Source organism: Tachysurus vachellii, chromosome 19 (assembly GCF_030014155.1).
Source record: "Tachysurus vachellii isolate PV-2020 chromosome 19, HZAU_Pvac_v1, whole genome shotgun sequence".
In the NCBI taxonomy this organism is placed as follows: domain Eukaryota; kingdom Metazoa; phylum Chordata; class Actinopteri; order Siluriformes; family Bagridae; genus Tachysurus; species Tachysurus vachellii.
In genome coordinates, this window is record NC_083478.1 from 20,805,407 (window position 1) to 20,829,917 (window position 24,511).

The 24,511-nt window shown below is 38.9% G+C and overlaps 4 protein-coding genes across 5 annotated transcripts in view; 3 read left to right on the forward strand and 1 right to left on the reverse strand.

The window, feature by feature from the left end:
* Nucleotides 1-7,871, forward strand: part of LOC132862026 (phospholipase A2 inhibitor and Ly6/PLAUR domain-containing protein-like) — a 30,684-nt gene extending 22,813 nt beyond the window's left edge. The window contains exon 7 of the mRNA XM_060893843.1: nucleotides 7,810-7,871. The gene's annotated coding sequence lies outside the window, so the exon portion shown is untranslated. The remainder of the gene's footprint in view (nucleotides 1-7,809) is intronic.
* LOC132862740 (urokinase plasminogen activator surface receptor-like) lies at nucleotides 282-6,290 on the reverse strand. 2 transcript variants are annotated; one of them, XM_060894943.1, is made up of 6 exons: nucleotides 5,796-6,290; nucleotides 5,471-5,568; nucleotides 3,479-3,574; nucleotides 3,205-3,348; nucleotides 985-1,095; nucleotides 282-716 (listed from the first exon to the last, which is right to left on the reverse strand). In XM_060894943.1, exons 2-6 carry the CDS (start codon nucleotides 5,517-5,519, stop codon nucleotides 514-516), a joined length of 603 nt encoding a protein of 200 aa, XP_060750926.1. In that variant the 5' UTR covers nucleotides 5,520-5,568; nucleotides 5,796-6,290; the 3' UTR covers nucleotides 282-513. The 2 variants fall into 2 exon arrangements, with proteins under 2 accessions (XP_060750926.1, XP_060750925.1); XM_060894942.1 differs by having other exon boundaries at nucleotides 5,471-6,290.
* Nucleotides 7,872-8,203: 332 nt separating the features above from the next.
* On the forward strand, nucleotides 8,204-14,211 carry LOC132862024 (zinc-binding protein A33-like). The gene is made up of 6 exons (XM_060893841.1): nucleotides 8,204-8,810; nucleotides 9,295-9,390; nucleotides 9,485-9,715; nucleotides 10,804-10,826; nucleotides 10,939-11,057; nucleotides 13,286-14,211. Exons 1-6 carry the CDS (start codon nucleotides 8,412-8,414, stop codon nucleotides 13,825-13,827), a joined length of 1,410 nt encoding a protein of 469 aa, XP_060749824.1. The 5' UTR covers nucleotides 8,204-8,411; the 3' UTR covers nucleotides 13,828-14,211.
* Nucleotides 14,212-18,688: 4,477 nt separating this feature from the next.
* LOC132862025 (epidermal differentiation-specific protein-like) lies at nucleotides 18,689-20,074 on the forward strand. Its single transcript, XM_060893842.1, has one exon. The coding sequence runs from the start codon at nucleotides 18,760-18,762 to the stop codon at nucleotides 19,762-19,764; it is 1,005 nt and encodes a 334-aa protein (XP_060749825.1). The 5' UTR covers nucleotides 18,689-18,759; the 3' UTR covers nucleotides 19,765-20,074.
* The last annotated feature ends 4,437 nt before the right edge of the window (nucleotides 20,075-24,511 follow it).

Below are 24,511 nucleotides of genomic sequence, written 5' to 3' on the forward strand. Positions count from 1 at the left end.
AACAGTGCTTACATAAAGAATTCTAACAAAACAATATGCCATATGATTGTTCTGTATTATAAACTCATAACCACTTACTGATGTTTGATGGATTTATGAACAATGAAGGAAGTAAAACATTATTCCTCCTTGGACAAATATTAGCTTTGTAGCCAGTTACTTTAACCCATTACTTATTACTCATCACTCTATTTCTTATAGCAATAATTAAAGTAACAGCATTTGGTCAAGATTGAAAAAGTTCAGTACAAAATTGCAGTTAAAAATTAAGAAAGGCAAAATGAATATGTATCAGTTTATTTCTTGCAGATTCACAAGTGGGATAATACGATCAATATCCAACTCTAAAGTGATATAAAGAGACTACAGACAATGAAAAGCTCAGTAATGTACATATGACAAATACTGTACGTTATATGTGATAATGCAATACAGCAGAGATGAAGCTTAAATGAAATAAAAACCATCTGTCTTCTGCATGCTGTTTTTAGTGAGCTACTCGATCAGCAGAGTTCACGAGAAGAACAAGGAGGAGTGTAGAGAGATGATCATGAGGAGGAAACTCGTGGTGAAGATCTCAGCACTGTTACACAGGTTCCCATCACAACACTGAACACTTACACTGCTATTTCCCACTGAGATTACTGATTGAGAATCATTGCAGGAAGATTTATTTACACATCCTTTCACGGTCACTGTAGTGCCTAATACAGTACCTGTGAGAGGTGAGAGAGAGAGAGAGAGAGAGAGAGAGAGAGAGAGAGAGAGAGAGGGGATACAGAGAGAGAGACAGAGAGAGAGAGAGAGAGAGAGAGAGAGAGAGAGAGAGAGAGAGGGGGGATACAGAGAGAGAGAGAGAGAGAGAGAGAGAGAGAGAGAGAGAGAGAGAGGTAAATAAATTAAGAACAAAACACTACACATATCCAAATTCACAGAGGAAATAAAATGTAATAGATGCAGAGATAAAAAAAAAAAGTTATTCACCTGAAGCAGAAATGCACCTGTCTTCATTTCCTCCACAGTCCACTGTTTGTGTGCAGTTATTTTTGATACAGGTGTAACAGATCCTCCCGTTGGGCAAAGGAAGCGGAAGAACTTAAATAAAATAAAATCACCAAGAATTACTCCAATAATATATAGTTATAAAAAAAAATACACTGCTATCAGCTATTACCAGAGATGGGGGACTCGAGTCATATGACTTGACTCGAGTCGGACTTAAGTCGCACAGTTGAGACTTGAGACTTGCTTGACAAATATTAAAAAAAGACTCGACTTGACTTTGACTTGACATTCATGACTTGAGACTTGACTCGGACTTGAGTTAAATGACTCGAAATAACTTGTTTTTTTTGTTTTTGTTTTATCTTTTTTGTCTATTTTGTTTTTAAATCTGTTTTTAAACGCACGCAAGCGCGTAATATAACCACGTGACGCAGCAGGCACGCAGAGGGAGCGCGCGCACTAACTAATAAACCTTAACAGTCGTGACGAAACATGGAAGGCGCTACACCAAAAATAATTAAGTTATTATAATACCGGGAGTTTGTGCAAGATGAGAAGAGAAGAACAGCAGTATGCGACCACATCGCTCACAATTGAATGACAAAGTTCTATCAAATTAATTTTTTTGCAAGCGCCATGTAGTGTAAATGGTTGGTCACTGTTTATGTGGAAATGTCAGCTTTTTTCCAATAGCACTTATAATTGGTCTTCAGTGTTAGGCTTTGAGTGAAAAGCGTATGGATCGTTTATGGGGATGTACATATATATAAAAAACATAAATATAAAAATAAAAAACCTCAGAGTTGCAAGCACAGCAAAATTCTTGTCTCGCATGCACACGCACACACATTCAATTTAAAGGGATAGTTCACCCAAAAATAAAAAAATATTTTATAATTTTCTCACCCTCATGATGGTACAAACCTGTATAATTTTCTTTGTTTAGATGAACACGGAGGAAGATATTTTAAGGAATTCATGAGCCCCATTCACTTCTATAGTATTATTTTTTCCAACTATGGAAGTGAATGGGGCTCAGGAATGGTTTGGTTACAAACAGTCCTCAAAATATCTACATGTGTGTTCATCAGAACAAAGAAATTTATACAGGTTTGTAACATCATGAGGGTGAGAAAAAGATGACAGAATTTTCATTTTTAGGTGAACTATCCCTTTAATTAATAAATTACCCTCACTCCAATCATCTCTCTCTCTCTCTCTCTCTCTCTCTCTCTCTCTCTCCAATAGTTAATTCACTTCAAGGTTTGTGGGATTCAATAATTTACGTTTTTTGGTTGACGTGATTGATTGTTGTTATTCTGTTGTTAAAAAGGAAGGATCTAATTTAAGGATGTGTTCATGTCCCATTAAAAGGGAATACTTGTTCAAAAATGCCATTTGGTTGCAAAGTAACCATTGTACTTTTTTATATATACTTTTCCATGGTCTTCTGCAATGTTTGAGGCATATTGAATATTTTCATGCTTTTATGTTGGCCTTATTTCAGTTACATTTACATTTAGGCTTTGTAGTTTTGATTTTTATTCATTTTTAGATTTTTATTGTATTTACAACTCACCTGTATGTGGACACCTTTTAAAAATAAATGCATATAATCATTTTTGTTGCAAATAAAACTATCATAGTCCATAAATACTGTAGATTTAACTTTGTTTAATATATACATTTAGTTAAATCATCAAACATCTGTATGACTTGCCAGTGACTTGCTTGACTCAAGCTACGACTTGACTTGACTTGCTTGACATAAAGCAGTGACTTGACTTGACTTGACTTGACTCTCACAAAAAATGACTCGGACTTGCTTGAGACTTGAAGGTTAAGACTTGAGACTTACTTGTGACTTGCACATGTGTGACTTACTCCCACCTCTGGCTATTACTATCAAAATCCAGTGGATGAATCTTTAGAAGCTTTAGATACACTAAATAAATAAATTAGAATGTAGGTCTGCTGTCTGTGTAAAATTGTCGTTTTAAATTCAGTTAAAGTTGAGAATAGTTTAACTCTCAGTAAGCTTTATTATCAGCAGAGGTTTTTCAGGATTGACCGCATTTAAGCAGCAGTTTCTCATTAACTGTAAGCTGATCGAGATTACTGCCTGTGGCTATAGAAAAACCCAAACTGGTAGAAATTAACATTTTTACATTTAATCCTTCAAACACATTTTGTTTTTACCTGGCAGTGTTTCATTGTTGCATAATGTAGTGTTGCAGCACATGGCATTGGTGGTTGTTACTAATTCTCCCAGGTTTGCAGTCATAGGTGAACAAATGCCCGGTACTGCACAAGTCTTTAAAACAGCGCTCATATTGTTGGCATCTACAAAACATGAAATTTAGCAACGTGATTAGAAAATATGACTCTGTAACTGATTTATTATTAATATAGTAAATGTTCAGGACATTTCTGACAAACGTACATTGAATATGAAATATAGACATGCACTTACTGTTCATTACAAACGCAGTTAGACTGGCACACTGGTCTGGACAGTTAATCTCCCTACATTGCTCATTAAAGCAGCTAAGACACATCAGCGACAGCACTAGAAGGAAAGAGAGAATTGAAAACAGAATTGAATGAAATAAAATACACTCTTGTGTAAATGGTATAAAAATGTTAGCTGTCCCTTTTCTCCTTTGACAATAAAACATCAAAACAGTGAGTAAAACAGAACTGTAACATAAGTGAGTCTGTCTGTAACATAAACAACAGATATCAGAAATCATGAAGCTTGTACTGTAAATAAAATCACGAACACCTCTATTCAGTCCAGAAGCTTTTATTGTCATTTCAGCTGTGTAGAGCTGACAGAACATAGTGAAATTACACAACTGTACAGGAAGTCGTCCTGACCACATAAAGCATGTGTCAATTACAAGGCCCGCGGGCCAACCACGGCCCGCCACGGCTTTTAATTAGGCCCGCCAACAAATTCTGGTCATCATTGTACAGTAATGTGGTCCGTGCTCTGTTTAAATATACATCTGTGACAATTACAACATTGAGACACAGGTGGCGCTGCCGCGCTTCACTCAACTAAGAGAATAAACGAATAACTGTAAACAACGTAAATGCTATCTGAGGTGGGCCAGGTGACTAGCACAATGTCTAAAAACAGAAAAGTGGACAGTGAATATCGGCAATTCCAACCAAGATGGGAAACAGAGTATTTATTCTGTGAGTACAAAGAAAAGCCAATGTGTCTCATATGTCACAGGTTTTTAAAGAGTATAATATTAGGAGGCATTTTGAAACAAAACATGATCAGTATGGAAGCATGGATATGGATCAGCGGCTGCTTAAAGTCAAAGAAATAAAACACAAACTGCAACATTACGCTGAAATAGAGCGTGCGGAGCTGCGTAATGCAATCTAGGAGCAGTGATTCACCAAACCTCAATTATTGCAGTCGCACACATTTCTTCTGATTTTATTTTGTAGTAACGAGTAACGAAGACGCTTAATGGAAATATATCGGAGTAAAAGTACACATTTTATCTAGGAAATGTAGTGGAGTAAAAGTGAAAGTTGACATAAATTTAAATAGCGAAGTAAAGTACAGATACGTGACATTTCTACTTAAGTACAGTAACGAAGTATTTGTACTCCGTTACATTACAACACTGGCCCCGACAAAAAGCAAGCCTTTGCTAACATCAGCCTTTCCCGAAATTGCTAGTCGGGTGGATGAGCTGGCCTCCGACTTACAAATCCTAATTTCTTATGTTTGGCATGTACTGTAAACCCACATAAAATACCATTTGTTGCCAAGAGGTAATTATATCTATCATTTGTTGATCAAACAGTTTTCTAAAATTGAAATTGTTTCTAAATGGTTTTTAAGTTAGCTACTGTTTTAAAGTACTGTATTAAAGTAGGTTACTGTTTTAAAGTACTGTTTTACTGTCTTAAAGTAGGCTACTGAAGTACTGTAGTACTGTAAAGTTATTGTGTTTCATGAAATTGACATTTTGAAGGCGTTAACTGTAATTCAAAGAGACACCAGATAAAACTCCTGCTACCTGATACCCACAACATATATCATCAGTCATCAATGTGTCTTCAGTCTTTTGCAGAACAAGCAGATGTATAAATGTACGCTAAAGGAAGTGTGTTGTCTTCTATTCAAGGTTTGGTTCATAAAACAACTTAAGGGTGAATAGGACAGTGTGAGTGTTTACAACTGGTATAATGTGTAGCTCACTGTAAAATAAATAGATAGATAGATAGATAGATAGATAGATAGATAGATAGATAGATAGATATTAATTAGTTCCATCAGTTGCTAGATATTAGATTGCAGCACTCACACCATGCATCACCTCCAGCCAACATTGTGTATAAATGCAGAATACTTCACCTGTATTACACCATGGAACTTCTTAAACCAAGCGTGATTTAAAGGTATGTTTCTGTGAGAGAATGTGAGAGTTCTTACCTCCAGAGAAAAGTGCAGAGACGAGCACCAGTGTCAGTAGGAACTTCATGGTCGTTGGACTGGAGAAGCTGAAGGTGAAGGAGGAACTGAAATAGGAACTGAAGGTGAAGCAAGATTAAAATCAATCTGGTAAAAGAAGATTTGGTGCATACTCCCCTAATCAAGATTCACTTCCTTCATAGTCATTATTCTGACTGCCCTTTTCTCTAGAATGACTTTTTTTCTTTCTTTTTTCCTATTTTGACTTTTTTATATCGTCGCTGTCAGGCGGAATCCTCGTATCTCCAAAACCGTTATTTTTCAGGAAATAAAAAAAATGCCGTACCTTATCTGAAGTGCACAGGGTTTAGTCCGTGTTGCAGTGGATTGTCTTGCGCTAATTTCTGTCCTCAGACGAGCACCAGAACTAGCGGGGGCACAACTGATGTCATGAATCCAAGAGTGGAGTGATGTCTTCTCATGTCCAGAATATTGTTATTTCCTACATAATCATCTCTGCTGAAAGTAAATTATTTCCTAAAATACCTTCATCAAACATCTAGACATTAAAGTGTGGCGAACTATGAAAGGAACTGATTATAGCACATGAAAGTTGAAAATGGTAAATGTGATTAAAACAAATTAAAAGAAAATGATAAATGTGATAAAGAAGAGCTACTGTTTATTAAATAATGACAGATTGTATGTCATCCTGGACGTGTTGTGAGTTAGTTGTTGTCCTCATTTACATCACTGCATCTATAAACAGCCGCTCCCTCATCCGACTTTCCTTCTCTCTCTCTCTCTCTCTCTCTCTCTCTCTCTCTCTCTCTCTCTTTTTAAGATAATGTATGCTTTTGACTAGTGGGCAGTCCTACATGTAAAAACTGCAATTTAACTGTGTTAATGTAAATGAATTGAATATAATTGAATCATTTAATCCTAAAAAATTTAAATGCAAAAATAAGTTAATCATTTGGAAAAATAAAATGTTTGTGCTACATATTCGAATTTAACATCTTAAAGTCATTTCTTTTTTATTCTTAACAATAAAATTTAATACGCATATTTCACTAATATTTCACAGAAGATGCTAGATGTAGAAGTTAATATTTAAATAAAAAATATTTATTTTCAATATTAAAATAAGGAGCAATTTTAACGGGGGGACACGGTGGCTTAGTGGTTAGCACGTTTGCCTCACACCTCCAGGGTTGGGGGTTCGATTCCTGCCTCTGCCTTGTGTGTGTGGAGTTTGCATGTTCTCCCCGTGCCTCCGGGGTTTCCTCCGGGTACTCCGGTTTCTTCCCCCGGTCCAAGACATGCATGGTAGCTTGATTGGCATCTCTGGAAAATTGTCTGTAGTGTGTGATTGCGTGAGTGAATGAGTGTGTGTGTGTGCCCTGCGATGGGTTGGCACTCCGTCCAGGGTGTATCCTGCCTTGATGCCCGATGACACCTGAGATAGGCACAGGCTCCCCGTGACCCGAGGTAGTTCGGATAAGAGGTAGAAAATGAGTGAGAGTGAGCAATTTTAATTTGAATATTCATGAGTTGTAGGTGTGGTCAGTATAGATGGCTGAGAATGAACATGTAATGAGAATCTATAATAATAAAAAAAAAGACTTTAATAAGGCCGGAATGTAAAGTCCTAAAAGTCGAAACAAACAGGAAATGCGGTCAAAAAGCATGCAACAGAAACTGCTGATACTTCACGTCTAATGTTAGTGCGTGCTTCCTTTAAATATCTGCGAACAAGGAAGTGGGAAGTTATTGTTATTACCTCACATCGTCTGTGTTTTGCCACTAAAGACCAAAATCATTCTTTCATTATTATTCGTTAGACTTTTTTTTTTTTTTTTTAACTGAGGCCTTCGTACCATGAGTTTAAGGCCAAATTTGAAAACGTTGCCATGGCTACAGAAGAAGTTTAACAACGTAGGAGGAAACCACCTTCACCACGCCTTCATCAACCTGTCGACTTGTTTATATCCAATCTAATCAGCAGGCTCCATCACTTTCTCACCTTCAGGACTCCTTCAGCAATGGAAATGCAGGAAGAACATTTGGACAAGGAAAAAATAATCACAATAATCACCAGGTGAAATAATGGAGGTCTATTAAATTATTAATGGTTGACTAGAAGCAATATAAATAATATATCTGGGCAGCACGAAACATGTAAACAGGTAACAATACATTTTATACAGCTGCCTTTCACATACAAATACAGGAAGCACATTATTTTATTCACGCCTGAGTTCCTGTGGGCTGAAAATAAAAGGTTATTAAAGGTTTGTGTGTTTCGGCCTCACTCCACATCTCAGACCTGACGTACTGTATCAGCTCGTCGCCTTTAGGTTTGACTTTGAGGTATTTCCTGGCAGCCGGATTCAAATAAATTCTACCTAATTTACCAGTTCATTTGTTTCCACTTAACTCTATTCTTGGCATCCTCTACTCTCACACCAATTTACTTCATGTGCTCTAATTACTGCAGTGTATAACAACAACAAAAACAACAACAATAATAATCATTTTTGGACAGTAAGTTAATTGGGAATTTGTCAGAGAAGTGATGAAGCTCAGTAAACACAATGCTACCACCACCATGCACGTATACTGTATTTGTGTACAGTAGATAGATATTAATGCACTGAATGCCTCTGGTGGAGGAAGCGGTTAACTACATCTGCGTGACTCCTCTTTTTATTTTATGACCCTTGAGTTATAGTGTAACTCTGAGCTGATAAACTCTGTGTAAAGTCTGCTGACGGACACTAACACAACTCCAGACACTCCACAACACAGTGCTGTGATTTGTTGGGTTTTAAATATATCTCATCTCTAAACTCTCTAAATGGACCATTAAAGGACCATTTAAGGATCATTAAAGTCACAGTGAGGCTCAGACAGAAGATTTGGACTCACGTTAAAACTAAACCCGGCATCTGTTGAGGAAATGGCGACATCAGGACCTCTTTCAGGAGAAGATTTTTTATGTCCTGTTTGCTGTGACATGTTCAGAGATCCTGTTCTGCTCTCATGCAGTCACAGCATGTGTAAGACGTGTCTGCAGATGTTCTGGAAAATCAAAGAATCCCTCGAATGTCCAATTTGCAGGAGAAAATCCTCAAAAAAGGAGCCTCCTCTGAACCTGGCCTTGAAGAACCTGTGCGAAACGTTCTCGAAGAGCCAAAAATCCTCTGCGGCGTCTGACGTCGTCTGCAAGCTGCACAACGAGAAGCTCAAACTCTTCTGTCTGGAAGATCAGCAGCCTGTGTGTGTGGTGTGTCAGACCTCAAGGAGACACAAAAATCACAAGTTCTGCCCTATAGATGAAGTTCTGTGTGATGTTAAGGTTTGGAGTTTATTCTGCTATTTTTTGATGCCAATGAGTCTGAATTAATCCCTAGAATGAATTAAAAAAGTTTTCTTCATTTATATATTTATAGAAAGCATCTCCACATCAGCAGTCATTTTTAGCTTCTCTGTAACACAACTTGTGTATTATTTTATATCGATTTATTGTTTGAACAAATCCAGAAGAATAAAAAGCTTCGAGACGTCCTGACAGAACAGAACCATCATCACGTCACACCAGCATTAATGATTCTCTAATGACAGAAAGACACGTAGCCATTTATTAAAGATTTACTGTCCTGTATCCCAGTCAGCGCATCCCAGGGACAAAGTACATACAATAACGTCACCAGGAAGTTCATTATAGAGAGAAATGCAGGTTTAGATTACGAGAGCAGCGACGGCAAACATCTGCAAACATTATAATGAATTACGTCTTACTGTAAAAACCTTCAAATGGAGCTTGTGTAAAATCTTTTCAGGAAGATCTCAGGAGTGCTTTGGAGCCTCTACAAAAGAGTCAGACACTGTTGGAAAATGCTAAACAAAATTACATCAAAGTTGCGTCACACATCAAGGTGATTCACTTCATTTTATTTCAATTTTTTTATACAGTGTTAGCTCTAAGAAAAACTTAGTTCATAATTATTCCCCCCCTCTGTCCTGCTCCAGAGTCAGGCCCAGAGCACAAAAAGACAGATAGAGAAGGAATTTGAGAAGCTTCATCAGTTTCTAAGAGATGAAGAAGCAGTACGGATCGCTGATCTGAAGCAGGAAGAGGAGCAAAAGATTCAGACGATAAATAAGAAGATCGAAGAGACGACTCACGAAATAGCTCGTCTTCAAGACATCATAATAAAAACAGAGGAGGACATGAACATAGAGGATGTGACGCTCTTACAGGTAAGAATCTTAAAACAGGTCACTCACATGGCTGTAGATCCTCTTTATCAGCTATCCATCTCCTCTTTTACTTAGATATAAGTCACTTAATATTAGTTTTGACTTCAAATGTACTGTCCTACGCACACACACACACACACCATTACACTCTGCAGGAAACTTCATGAAGGTCGTCCACTTTTTTCCTACATGAACTTTTCAAAGGCTTCCTTACGTAGGTCTCAGAAGTGCAACATTTTCTTATTCCAAATTTATGACCTGATTACTTATTTACACCCAAAATAAAAATTTAAGTGCTCAAAAATTATGAGCTTTCAAATGATCTGCATTGGTATAAATGTTCTAAAAACAATGAGGAATATTTTTAATCAGAGATAAGAACTCAACAAAGTCAGGTATGTACACAAGTAAAGAGTAAATCAAAGTTTTACTCCAAGATTCACTAAAAGCCTGGATTGAAATTAGAGAATTAGTTTTATGTATTTATTTATTTATTTATTTTGCAAGAGAAGCCAGAGACACTAGCAGAAACACTTTCACCAGAATCACCATGTGAGCCTTGAGCACCAGCACACAGATCCACCTTTAGACTGAACACAGAAAAAGGAAAGCTCTATTTAAATAGATCCAGACACATGTGGTGCTGATTTTCACTAATTATAATAAAGCCGGTACCTTACGGCGCCCTCTGGTGGTCGAATCCAGTCTAACAACGTCACAGGTTACACTCTGGCACCCTCTAGTGACAGACTAGAGATAGAAGAAGAATTAAACTCCATGACATACTGATCAAGGAAAATAATCAACGTCACAGTAACATTGCTTCATCACACCAGACTGCTGTTTATTATTTTTCTGGTTACTGCTCACTGTTTTATTCATTCATTCTTTTTCTGAACATATAAACTTTCTTGATTTATCTGTAAAGTGTTTGGAGGACCTGCTTTATTATTATTATTATTATTATTATTATTATTATTATTATTATTATTATGTTCAGGTTTTTTTATATAACTGTGATGAACAGAACACTGACAAAAATGTTGTCATAAATAATAATAAATAATAACTAATAATTTCCTCTTTAGGATGTCAAGCTCATGGTGAAACAGTAAGTAAATCTTTGGGTGTTTTTATGTCATTACAATCATATTTACTTTTAATTGACACAATCCATGATAGATGAACAGAATGATACAGAAATGTATTATCCTCCTCTTCAGAGTTCAGTGCACAACAAATCCTCCAGAACAAGAGACAAATCTGCTGATTAATGTTTCTAAACACATTTCTAACCTGAAGTTTAAAGTCTGGGAGAAAATGCAGGACATCATCCAGTACAGTGAGTGTTATTATTGTTGTTTTTACTCAAATACAGTTACAGACTTCAGTCATCATAAAAATCAGAGCATAATCTGGAAATTATAAAAGATATATTATAGAAGAAAACTGCTTTAAAGCCTCATGTAATTACAAAGCTATTCTACAACAATACATGGATTATATTTAACCCTCCTATTTTCCTCCGATACAAATTAGGAGTACAGACTCAACTTGACCTTGTCTGTTTTGACTGCTCATAAAAAATGAAGTATATATGATAGCCATTTTTTTTCACCTTTTTAGTCTAACTTGTTTCCAACATATTAACATATATGATATATTTACAAATATTTACATATATATATATATATATATATATGTATATATATATACATATATGTATATATATGTATATATATATATACATATATATATACATATATATATATATGGTATAATAAACCTCTTTAATATACAAAAATGCCTCATTTTTTGTAAAAAAAAAAAAAAAAAAAAAAACATTTTTTGAATTATTTTCTTGAATTATTTTCACTATAGAGGCACGAAAGTTAATGCACAATTACAGGCTGGTATATTTCAAGGGCAGGAGATTATTTTGAAACCATTTTGACCATTTTTATTGTCAGCAAATAATAAAACCTGTTTTTTTTCCAGGTCAAATTGACTTGAATTATAAGTCAAAAATTCTACAATGATCACCATTCTGTGTGTAATATCTATTTTACACTTGTAATATCTATTTTGCCCACCTGATGTCATCTGATCAACCAACAACAGACTACACACACACACACACACACACACACACACAAACTCAAAAACATGGCATAATTTCATGTGAATAAAACTTCTTTTACACTCCTTATGTTTTTTAAAATAAGCAGTAAAATAAGCAGAAATTATTAAATATTATTTTGGATAACCACTGAATGATAAATGTCAAACATTACTCAGCATATCTCCAGGCCAAAGCTGACTGATGCAACTAAATTTATAAATAAGAGAGGAAACTAATATGATTTGCAAAACACATGTATTTTATTTTTTAAATTCTTTATAGAAATATGAACGTGTGTGTGTGTGTGTGTGTGTGTGTGTGTGTGTGTGTGTGTGTGTGTGTGTGTGTGCGTGTGTGTGTGTGTGAAACGTTTACAAATGTGTAGCCTTTGTTTTGTCTAGAGGCCAACTGAAATGCAATGCCCAATGCTTTGAACAGTGTTTGACTGTGTGGGTGTGTGTGTGTGTGTGTGTGGGTGTGTGTGTGTGTGTGGTTGAAGCTTTTTGGTAGATCAGATTTTGCCCCCAGCTGGACAAATGCATATAACAAGTGTGAAATATTTACAAATAAGTAGCTTTTGTTTTGCTACTTATGCTTGTGTGTGCTTGTGTGTGTGTGTGTGTGTGTGTGTGTGTGTGTGTGTGTGTGTGTGTGTGGTGTGTGTGTGTAGCATCATTTCGTTAGATATTATTTTGCACTCTGCTAAGCAAAGGCATATCAAAAGTGTGAAATATTTACAAATGTTTGGCTTTTTTTTTCTGGAGGACTAATGAAATGCAATGTCCAATTTGTGTGTGTGTTTATGTGTGTGTTTATGTGTGTGTGCATGTGTGTGTGTTAGTGGACATTTTATGTGTGCATTTTTGTTTCTGTATGTATGTTCATTGCGCTGAAAAGCTATTGCCCCACTAAATGTAGCCGGGTCCAACTGACCCTGGAGGATCCAAAACGCAAAGTATATATTGGTCCGAACAAATAGTTCAACGAAAATAGACAAAATTAATTTTACTTGCAAAGTTCAGAATTTGGAATAATCCTGGTAAATTTCAGGCAAATATGTGGAAGAAAACCCAAGTTATGACACATTAAACTTTCATTAAACGTTCCAGCTGGGTCAGATAGGCCCGAGGAAAATAGGAAGGTTAAATGAGAATGAGCATTGCAGGAACTTTTATTTTTGCTTTGGAAAAATGAACTGGGAGACAGATTTATGTGTAATTTAGTGAATCAGATCACAGTAATATATAAAACAATAAAAAACTGTTAGTCATTACAGTAGGACAATGACTGGAGTTTGGAAATGTATTTCTCACTTCCTGCCAGGATTTTCTACTCAGTAATCTTGATGTCTGTGTATTTGTTCTTCCCTTTTGGAGCTATTTATTCATTAGTAATTAGTCTCACATTTGTGTTTGACTGAATTTTCAAGACTTTTCATCTTCTCTTAGCTTCTGTTACTCTGGACCCCAACACTGCACACGCTCAGCTCCGTGTGTCCGAAGATCTCACTGTTGTGGAACACAGAAAACAGGAAGTGCTGCTTCCTGATAATCCAGAGAGATTCGACAGCGTTACGTGTGTCCTGGGCTGTGAGGGCTTTAATGGAGGTTCGCACTTCTGGGACGTCGAGGTTGGGGACAGTGCAGTCTGGGAGCTGGGAGTCATCAGAGAGTCTGCTCTGAGAAAGAGGAACTCCTTTTGTAATGCAGTGTGCAGCATGAGCTACAGTAAAGGAAGTTACCACACGCTCTGCCCAGGACAGGCAGGTGACATCTTCAGAGCTAAAGACAAACCACAGAAGATCAGAGTGCATCTGGACTGGACGAAGGGGAAAGTGACATTTACTGATCTTCTGACCAATTCACACTTACACACTATAACACACACTTTTACTGAGACACTCTTTCCATTTTTCTATAACGGCTCTCAATCTCGACCTCTGAAGATCTTACCAATAAAACAGACAGTGACATTAAACACTTACCTTTAACACCACAGAACAAAAACATCATCACCATCTCTGAAAACCTGAACAACAAAAATCCACCTTTAGCTCATCTATAAAAGCATTAAAGTGTGTTGTTCTGTATCATGACACTCATTCAGTATCGAGTTTGAGCAAATATACCACAACACTGTTCAGCTCGTAATTCTGATTGGTCAGGACTTGATTAAAATGTTGATTCATTTTCCAGAACATCAGTTCTGACAGTAGTGCAGCTGCGAATCTCAAATTTATATAACTGCATTGTTCAGATACGTGATTGTTTCTATAGTAACAACACAAAGAGGGACAGCAGATGCTTCAAAAAAAAATGGACTTTTAAAGAAAGTTGGTAATCATTAATAAAGGGTGAATTTTTCTCTAAGAAAATGTTTGTTTGACATTTTATGGCCACACTCACATCTGATTTAATTAGACAATATTAATAAGGACCAAAAAGCATCATTGATCAAGACTTCATGACTAACTCTCCGTTTATCACAGAACTGTCCCAATGCCCCAAATCCCAAACTCTATCAGTAAAACAGAACACAGAAAAACATACTGTAGTTTTTAATGTTTCATAAAAATGTATTTTGTTATTGTGCAACTAGTCAATTTGGATGTTACTGTATCAGCAAAGAAGGCAGTACATGTGAGTACAGTCACTTCTGCAAAATGTAGGGCGTTTACTCAGATGCTACTGTCTCAGCGTAATAGTTGTTTGTGTAGTCAGGATTACTGAAAAAAGAAGAGAATCTAATTCAGAGAAACAAATTATATAACAATCAGTAGAACAATATTAATCTCACAGTGAATATAAAGAGGCAAAATATCAATAAGGTACAAAAACACAATACAAATAGCAAAGATTCCAGAAAACAGCACAAGATCAAAACAACAGTGATGTGTGACTCAATTAATTTGTCTCAAGGTTTTGAAAGGTCCGATGTATCTGGGATTGAGTTTTCTACATGGTAATTATGTTTTGAGATAAAGTTCAATGACCAGACGAGTTGTCCAGGTTGATACAGTGGATGTGGGTTTCTATGGCGATTGGCTTGTATGTGTTGTCTTTGTATGACCTGATGGAGGTGAAAGTAAATCATTGATTTTATTAGAAAACAAATTGTTCTTTGTCATAAGGAGGTGACGGCCTTCAGGTTTGTGGGAGGACATTTACAGCTGGACCTGTGCACTTCTACTATGAAGGAAATGCTAGGATCTGAGTGTCATAAGATAGGAGATCTGGTGTGGATTCAGACCAGCAGAGCTTTTTGGGCTGTCCTTATAACTGTGACGTCAGAAGAGCAGATCCTGCGCTATAGTCTCGAATATATCGGTACAGTTCTTTGATGTTGATTGGTGCGTCTATACCATGACAGCTCGTACTTTGGCTGCATCCATCTCTATCCCTGGCGGTTGAGGACCTAACTGAGGAATGAGTTGGAGGTGTGGTGGAACTCACATTTTACTGTTTTGATGTATAGATAGCTGCTGTTGCTGTAAGCAGATGAGAACAGTTTGTACATGGGTTACATGAGTCTCAGAGGTCAAGGAGAATACTAGACTGTTGTCTATGTACTCAGTAACATAGTGATATATTATGTCTCAGAAGATTTCATTCACAAAGGACTGGAATAAGGAAGGTACATTTGTTAATCCATATGGCATGACTAGACACTTAATGCATAACTTTGTAGTGAGGAAATCCGTTCACCACAATTCTCCCTCCCTGATTTGGATCAGGTTGTATGTACTCCGAAGGTCTAGCTTTGAGAAGACGTAAGTCTCCCGGATATGGTATAGGACAGAAGGAAAAGGTGGTAGAACATATGGGTCACGAACATTGATAGCTTTTAACCCCCGATAACATGGCATCAGACCCCATATTCTTCTCCATAAAAATGAATCTGGCCACGGCAAGAATTCACTTTTAGCTCATCTGTAAAAGCATTAAAGTGTGTTGTTCTGTATCATGACACTCGTTCAGTATTGAGTTTGAGCAAGGCAAGTGTAAATACACCACAACACTGTTCAGTTTTTAATTCTGATTGTCATGGCTTGTTTAAAGTGTTGATTAATTTTCCAGAAATCAGTTCTGACAGTAGTGCAGCTGTGAATCTCAAATTTATATAAATGCATTGTTCAGATATGTGATTGTTCCCAATCCCAAACTCTATCAGTAAAACAGAACACAGAAAAACATACTGTAGTTTTTAATGTTTCAGAAAAATGTCTTTTGTTATTGTGCAACTAGTCAATTTGGATGTTACTGTATCAGCAAAGAAGGCAGTACATGTGAGTACAGTCACTTCTGCAAAATGTAGGCAGTTTACCCAGGTGCTACTGTCTCAGCGTAATAGGTGTTAGTGTAGTCAGGATTACTGAAAAAAGAAGAGAATCTAATTCAGAGAAACAAATTATATAACAATCAGTAGAACAATAATAATCTCACAGTGAATATAAAGAGGCAAAATATCAATAAGGTACAAAAACACAATACAAATAGCAAAGATTCCAGAAAACAGAACAAGATCAAAACAACAGTGATGTGTGACTGGATTAATTTGTCTCAAGGCTTTGAAAGGTCTGATGTATCTGGGACACCTCCAGGGGGTCATATAAAGACAACGCATACAATCAAATTGCCGTCTTTGTATGACCTGCTGGAGGTGAACATGAATCATTGATTTTATTAAAAATTTAAGAGAATGTTGATAGCATTTGATCCGTGGTAAATTATTCATGGCATCAGACCCTCAACCTTCTGGTGAGGTAGAGAGGCGAATATATCCTGCTGATACTGCTGCCTTGATATACTGGTCTATAGCCTAGGTTTCAGAGCGAGGGGGTAAACTCTGCCCTTGGGTGCAGAGGTGTTAGTGAGCACGGTCTCAGGGTCCACCAGTATGTCATGATGTTCCTCAGGGATTGTAATCATGTCTCTGGGTTTCAGACTTTCGACAGTGGTGGTACAGCATGGAAGGCTAAGAGTGGTTTTCAAACAGTGAATTAACAGCGAGTTAATTCCTTGTCAATCCAGGAAATCTGGGGGTTGTGAATCTGTAGCAATGGAAATCCCAGTATTACTGGGTTAGCGTGAGATGACATGATGAAGAGGATGAGCTTCTCAACATGAAAGAGGCTGATTTGCAGCACCATTGGTTCAGTCTGAGTTATGAAGCCATTCCTGATGGGCTGGTTATCTAAGGCTGTGACTTTTAGGGGGCAACATGCAGCACTGTGGGCAGATGAAGATCTTCCACAAGTTGTTGATGGATTAAGTTCACAGCCGATCTGGAGTCAACTAGAACAAAGATGTGACTGGTCTCATTTGTGAAATGCAATTGCACGGCAATTGTAACCTAAAAGGGTGCAGCTCACCTTTGCCGAACTCTGTCCAGATTTTTCTGGGCAAGATGCACAGCAGCATCAGGCTTGGCCACAGTAAAGGCGAAGCTGCCACAGGACATTTACATTTACAGCATTTGGCAGACACCCTCATTCAGAGCGACAAAGATGCAGATGATGTTCCTAAGTTAATACCCATTTTCCCGACCTGCATGGGTTCTGGTAATCCTGATAAACAGATAACAGCTTTTAATATTTACCCTTTGGTTAAGTGAGACGTGTGAAGACTGTGTTAGCTGTTAAAAGGTAAACCAGAGAGATAAGATCAGAGAGCGATCTATGGGAGAAAACCAACTGTTTTGGAATTGAGTAAAGAGGAAAAATCTATAAGAGGCATTGAATAAACACTGAGCAGAGTCAATACAGCTAGAAATGTCCTGTGATAGAAAAAGATGCCTCTGCTGTGCTGAACAACCAGACATTGAACAGGTTGGCCCAGGGATCCTGGACCAAAAAACATATACAGGCTTGTTATAATGTAAAGAGTCTGTCCAATCTGATCGGTCTACAAACTCCTCTTTAGTCCATTCCAATCCCTGATCATTGCCTAAATCCAAGTCTGACTATCAGTACAATTTAGCTATTATGTGTACAGCCACCCATTACAGTGAAGTCAAAATAATCCATTCTATCAAATCCAAAACAGCAGTGAAAATGCTCATCAAGTTCTGCTAAACCTTCGGTTTATCTAAGGTCGGTCAGAGTAACCAAGGGTCAAATTTCATCTCTCATTTGTTTGCGCAGATAGTAAAGGAGTTATGGATGTGGAACAGAAGGTGTCATGTGCATTCCATCCAGTATACAGTCACATGGAGCTCTAAGGCACTGATGCACACCTACTGTGTAGAGGGTGGTAAGGACTGGAAATGTTTGCTGTGAGGACAGTAGAATCTGACAGCAGTAAAACCTAACACATACCTGTGATTCTGTTTGGACCACGGTAACAGCATAACAAACCGGTCTCCTGTCCTTTTCCCAGGATGGAAGACTGTGTGGACAGAGTGGGTTCTTCATGTTCTACACCAAAATAGATCTTTTAAAAGTTTACATGCAATTACATTTACATCATATGTCTCTGGGATCTCTGCATTTGTTACTCCTGATGTATATGTGTATATATGTATGTATATATATATATATATATATATATATATATATATATATATATATATATATACCGTCATGCATGACATGTCCACCATTGAGGCAGAGAGTCTTGTTGGGGCGCAGAATTGCAAAGTGAAGTATACCTTGATGACACTATGATCTATTCAATGATCTGGGAAGATCATCTTAAAAGATTGGCTGAGACTTTTTTGTTTGTTTGTTTAATATGTTGTTGTTGTTACTTTTTAGGGAGGAGCTGTAACATTATGCCAGTTACTGTAAAATGTGTGTTTCTACTTTTCACACCAACAGCTACAGTATATATAGAAATACACGCTTGAATAATCTTCACAGATTCTCGCTTTCATCGTGTTCTGCACTGTCTGTAGGTCTCTGGGCAAACTGCAAGCTTCAGCCATGAACAAGATCATCGTCTATGAACATCGTTACTTTAAGGGCCTCAGCAGAGAGTTCACTTCTGATGTACCTGATTTAATTAAAAAAAATTTTAATGACTGCATCTCCTCTCTGAAAGTCATCGGGAATCCATGGGTGGCGTACACAGATGCTAATTACACTGGTGAACCGGCTGTCTATGAGGAAGGAGAATATGATAACGTGTACTACAACGACGACATTTCTTCACTACAGCTGGTGACAGAAGACCTGGACAATCCTCAGATCACACTGTATGAAGAGGAGAACTATCAGGGCCGGAGCCTCGTCCTCGACTGTGAGACCAATTTGCTTTATGGCGATTTTAATGACAAAGCATCTTCTCACAAGGTGCAGAGAGGAGCCTGGGTTCTGTATCAACATAAACAGAGAGGTGGGTATATCCGAGTGGCCAGAGCTGGTCGTGATGTTCCTAAGTACGACTGGTTTGACGACCGTCTGAGTCACGTCCGTCCTCTTAAAGCTGGCAAAACCACCATTAAAGCTGAATTGGAATGGGACAAAAAGAAAGAAACTTTAAAAACAGTCATCATCGACTCCATCTCTGGTGTGAATTATGGATCTGAGAGACAAACCTTCACCACTGATCTGACTCGAGAGTTTAAAGGATCTGTCACTGAGAGCTTTCAGTTCAGCGATTCCACCCAGATTGGTTTCGGAACCAAATTTGAATTTACAATGTCTTCTTTTAAAGGTGAGCGCACCTTAAATGTCAGTAACACCTTTACAGTGGAGAAGGGCAGCAGCAACACCAAAACTACATTTGACAGTATCAGAGTCTCCTTGCCTGCCAGCATTCCTCCTCACACCAAACTCACAGTGAACGTGGTGAGGAAGGAGATGACTGTTGTGATCCCGGTCAAGCTGACCATCACCAATGGCTTTTACAATAAGGTCGAGTATGGAAAGTACTGGTGCGAGCAGGGGAACTCTATTACCACTGAATTCAATGAGGAGAAGATCTAATACAGCCAGGTTAGAACAAAACATTGATGCTGTGTTGTGACATGGACCAACACAAAGCAGAAATTATCTTTCATTTAGTATAAGTAATTTATATACTGTATGTATCACTGTATTATGATTCAGTTAATGTTTTGGTTTATTAGTACCCTGCATGTACTATGCATGTACTTTTATTAGTATATATTAGTACCCTGCATGTACTTTTATTACCTAATGATGGAACAATGTGCAGCCATGTAATGTGATCTTACTGGCCTGGTTATTGTACATCCAATTATACAATGATTTTTATTCTAACATTAAAATGAAATAAAACTAAAAAAAGTGTGTTTGTCTCAGTGATATTTATGAAGGCTGCATTTGTACATAAAGAAGTTTCTGTAAATCCACTGCACAAAATAACATTAAGTATGATCTTGGTTTTAACAGCGACCTTGTTAATACAGGTTCAGTGCACAAATGATCGGCAACTAGTTTAACTAAGTAGGCTTTAAAAAAAAGGAGGTATTATATTTTATAGCTTACAGACTTTTTATTTTTTTATGTTTTTATTTTGACTCCATTTGGTCATGGTCTTGAATTGGACAACAGCAGCATTAAGTCATATATATAAATATACACTCAGCCTATAAACTAATAGTATCAGTGAGATAATAACAACATCACAATTTGCAGGAAACTTCATGGAAGTTATTCGTTTTTCTCCTACTTGCACTTTTCAAAGGTTTCCTGGGTCTCAGAGGTGCGATATCTTCTTATTCCAAATACAGTATATGACCTACTTATTTAGATCCAAATTGAAACTTAAGCACTCAAAAATAAAAGCATTCAAATGATTGTTCACAATTTAAAACACTGAGCCAAATTCATCTTGTGTAATTTGAACTAGGAATCTATGATATTTTTGAATCAGAGATGAGAGCTCATCTCACAAAGTCAGTAATATACAAAGACTGACTAAAGGCTCAAACATTTACTAAAAGCCCTGTTTTGTTATTATATATGTTTGCCTGAGAAACTAGCATAGCATAGAATATAACCAGAAGAACCAGCAGAGCCTTAAACAAAGCTCTATTTAAAAAGATCCAGGCATATGTTGTGCTCTTGCGCCCTCTGGTGGTCGAATCTATTTCAGCAACATCACTGGTTGCTCTCCGTCTCAAGTTCAAGTTTTGCTTTATTATCAATCTTCTACATGTACAGTACATACAGAGAACTGAAATTGTGTTACTCTTAGTCCCAAGGTGCATACAGATAATATTAACAATAGAAGTTAAATAAAGCAGCGCAAGGCATATGGCAGATAAAGTGCAAGTGCAAATGAGCAGACCAATGTTATAGAAAGTGTCTGGTGCATGTCATCATAAGTTAGTGGGAGGGGGGAGTGGAAGGACCTGTGGATGTGGGATCTGGAGGGGTGGGGTGGGTTCATAGATCTATGGTGCCTTTGGCAGAAAAGGGAAGGGGGGCAAGTTCAGGAGGGAGTTCAGCTTCCTGACAGCCTGATGAATGAACTGTTGTTCCTCGCCCGGAGACTCTGCAGTCTCCTTCCTGATGGCAGCAGACTGAAGAAGCTGTGTGATGGGTGGGTGGGTTCACCTGCAATGCAGACGGCTTTGCGGTTGAGACGGATCTCGTAAATGTCCTGGAGGGAGGGGAGAGAGACACCAATAATCTTCTCAGCTGCTCTCACTATGCACTGTAGCGTATTCCGGCAGGATGCGTTGCAAGCACCATACCACACAGTGATGCAGCTCGATAGAATGCTCTCGATGGTGCCTCTGTAGAAGCTGTGCATGATGGGGGCGTGGCTCTGGCTCTTCTCAGTTTGTGGAGGAAGTAGAGACGCTGCTGTGATTTCTCCTTCTAGTGGAGGGACGAGGATGAGCTGCTTCACGTTTTTCCCAAATATTAGTTTATTATTATTTGTTCTGATTTTTCTCATATCTGCGATAAGTAAAGCGTTGACAAAAAAATCATGATCATGTGTAATACTTTCCTCTTTAGGATGTCGAGTTCTTGTCAAGTTGAAACAATAAGTAAAACTGCAAAGGTGTAAAAAAAAATAGTAAAAGTGTTTTTTATGTCATTACAATCATATTTACTTTTAATTGATACGATCCATATTAGATGCACTATATTGCCATGTTTTGGGACAATCCACCAAATCATTGAATTCAAGCGTTCCAATCACCTGCATGGCCACAGGTGTATAAAATCATTTTGCAGCACCATTGGACTTTTAGGGGGCAACATGCAGGGCTTTATGTGTTTATGTGTAATTAGATTAGATTTATGTGTAATTTAGTGAATCAGATCACACTAATATATAAAACACCAAAAAAAACTGTTAGTCATTACAGTAGGATAATGACTGGAGTTTGGAAATGTATTTCTCACTTCCTGCCAGGATTTTCTACTCAGTAATCTTGATGTCTGTGTATTTGTTCTTCCCTTTTAGAGCTATTTATTCATTAGTAATTAGTCTCGCATTTGTGTTTGATTGAATTTTCAAGACTTTTCATCTTCTCTTAGCTTCTGTTACTCTGGACCCCAACACTGCGCACGCTCAGCTCCGTGTGTCCGAAGATCTCACTGTTGTGGAAGACAGAAAACAGGAAGTGCTGCTTCCTGATAATCCAGAGAGATTCGACAGCGTTACATGTGTTCTGGGCTGTGAGGGCTTTAATGGAGGTTCGCACTTCTGGGACGTCGAGGTTGGGGACAGTACAATCTGGGAGCTGGGAGTGATCAGAGAGTCTGCTCTGAGAAAGAGGAACTCCTTTTGTAATGCAGTGTGCAGCATGAGCTACAGTAAAGGAAGTTACCACACGCTCTGCCCAGGACAGGCAGGTGGCATTTTCAGAGCTAAAGACAAACCACAGAAGATCAGAGTGCATCTAGACTGGAAAAAGGGGAAAGTGACATTTACTGATCTTCTGACCAATTCACACTTACACACTATATCACACACTTTTACTGAGATGCTCTTCCCATTTTTCTATAACGGCTCTCAATCTCGTCCTCTGATTTTACCAATAAAACTACACCAGCTTACGTATGTAACCAGGTTCCCTGAGAAGGGAACGAGACGCTGCGTCAGTGTTGACGCTATGGGAACGCTTCTGTGAGGAAGTTGTGTCTGAAGCTCTGTGTGCACACACGCCATTTTAATGACTCGGGAAGGACACGTGACGGAGTGATTACGTGCCAGCAAGTCCATATAAGGGCATCTATGTCACACTACTCCAGCTTCTATTTGTCTGAAGGAAGCGCGAGAGGATCCCCGGGGCGTGGCCAGCGATGCAGCGTCTCGTTCCCTTCTCAGGGAACCGGGTTACATACGTAACAGCGGACCGCCCTGATGATTGACATGGGGAACCACCGCAGTGCTGTCTGTCCGTACTAAGACATGGCAGCCCCTGAAGTGTGGAAGGAAGTGTTAGAGAAACAGCCCTCATCTCCAGACAGTTTATGTGCCACGAGAGATAAGGGCCCTCCCATAGACCCTGGGCAGGACGGCCATCCTAGGCCGCTCCCCAGCCCGAAAGCGAGGCATCCATCGAAAGAGTCCTGCGATGGTGACACGCCCCTAGAGTGGGTCCCAAGGCCAGAAACCGGGGTCTTACCACATAAGAAGGGTACGAAGCCCACAGCGCGTAACCCTTATAACCCCCAGGGGATGTCTGCGAGGATGAAAGCCCACACCCCTGAGCCATAGCTGGAGTGGCCTCATGTGAAGCAGACACAAAGGGATAACGTTGGCTGCTTCCAACATGAGGCCTTGGAGACAGAGAGGCCTTGGCCTAGCCAAATAGCTTTCACCGCTGGCAAGATGGAAGCCACCCAAGCGGGAGACAGATGTGCCCGCATCTTGGGGGATACCCAAACTAGCCCCAGAAAGGTAATCTGGGTCCAACCTGAGGCCTAGAGACCTCATATGGGCAAGCACAGCATCTCGATGACTGGCCGCCATAGCCTTCGACTGGGCCAGAATGAGCCAGTCATCCAGGTAATTCAGTACATGGATGCCCCGGAGACAAAACAGTGCCCGGGCAGTGTCCATGCACCTTGTTAACGTGCGTGGTGAAAAGGGCTAGGCCAAAAGGAAGAACACAATACTGGCACACTTCGCCCCCCAAAAGTGAACCTTAGGAACTTCCTGAGCTCTGGCAGGACACCTATGTGAAAATAAGCGTCCACAAGGTTGATCGTCACCAATCAGTCCTTGGACCTGATCTGGGACACGATAACCTTGAGCGTGATCATCCCGAACTTGTATGTCTTCAGAGTACAGTTCAGAGCCCAGAGGTCCAAAATTGGACACAGCCTCCCTGTCCTTCTTGGGGAAAACAAAATATCGGCTGTAGAAGCCGGAGTCCCGCTCTGGGAGGGGAAAAAGCCCTAAGGCCCCTTTCCTCAGGAGTGAGAGACGTTCCTCTTGGAGGACCACCGCCTGGTGCCTGCCAACAATCGTGGGCAGCACACCTTGGAAGCATGGAGGACGGGAGGAGAACCGGATGCTGTAGCCTTTTCCTACGGTATCCAGAACCCACTGAGACACACCTGGCAGAAGTTTCCACGCTGCCTGGCTGTCTGATAGTGGTGTCAACCTCGTGCAGACCTCCCGAGTGCCCTGAAACTGGCAGGTGCCAACTCAGGGAGCTCCATGCAAGGAAGAGGAGCGGGCACAGACCCTACTGCTCCCCGAAACGCCAGAGGCAGCGAGGCAGGCAGTAGAGGGGGC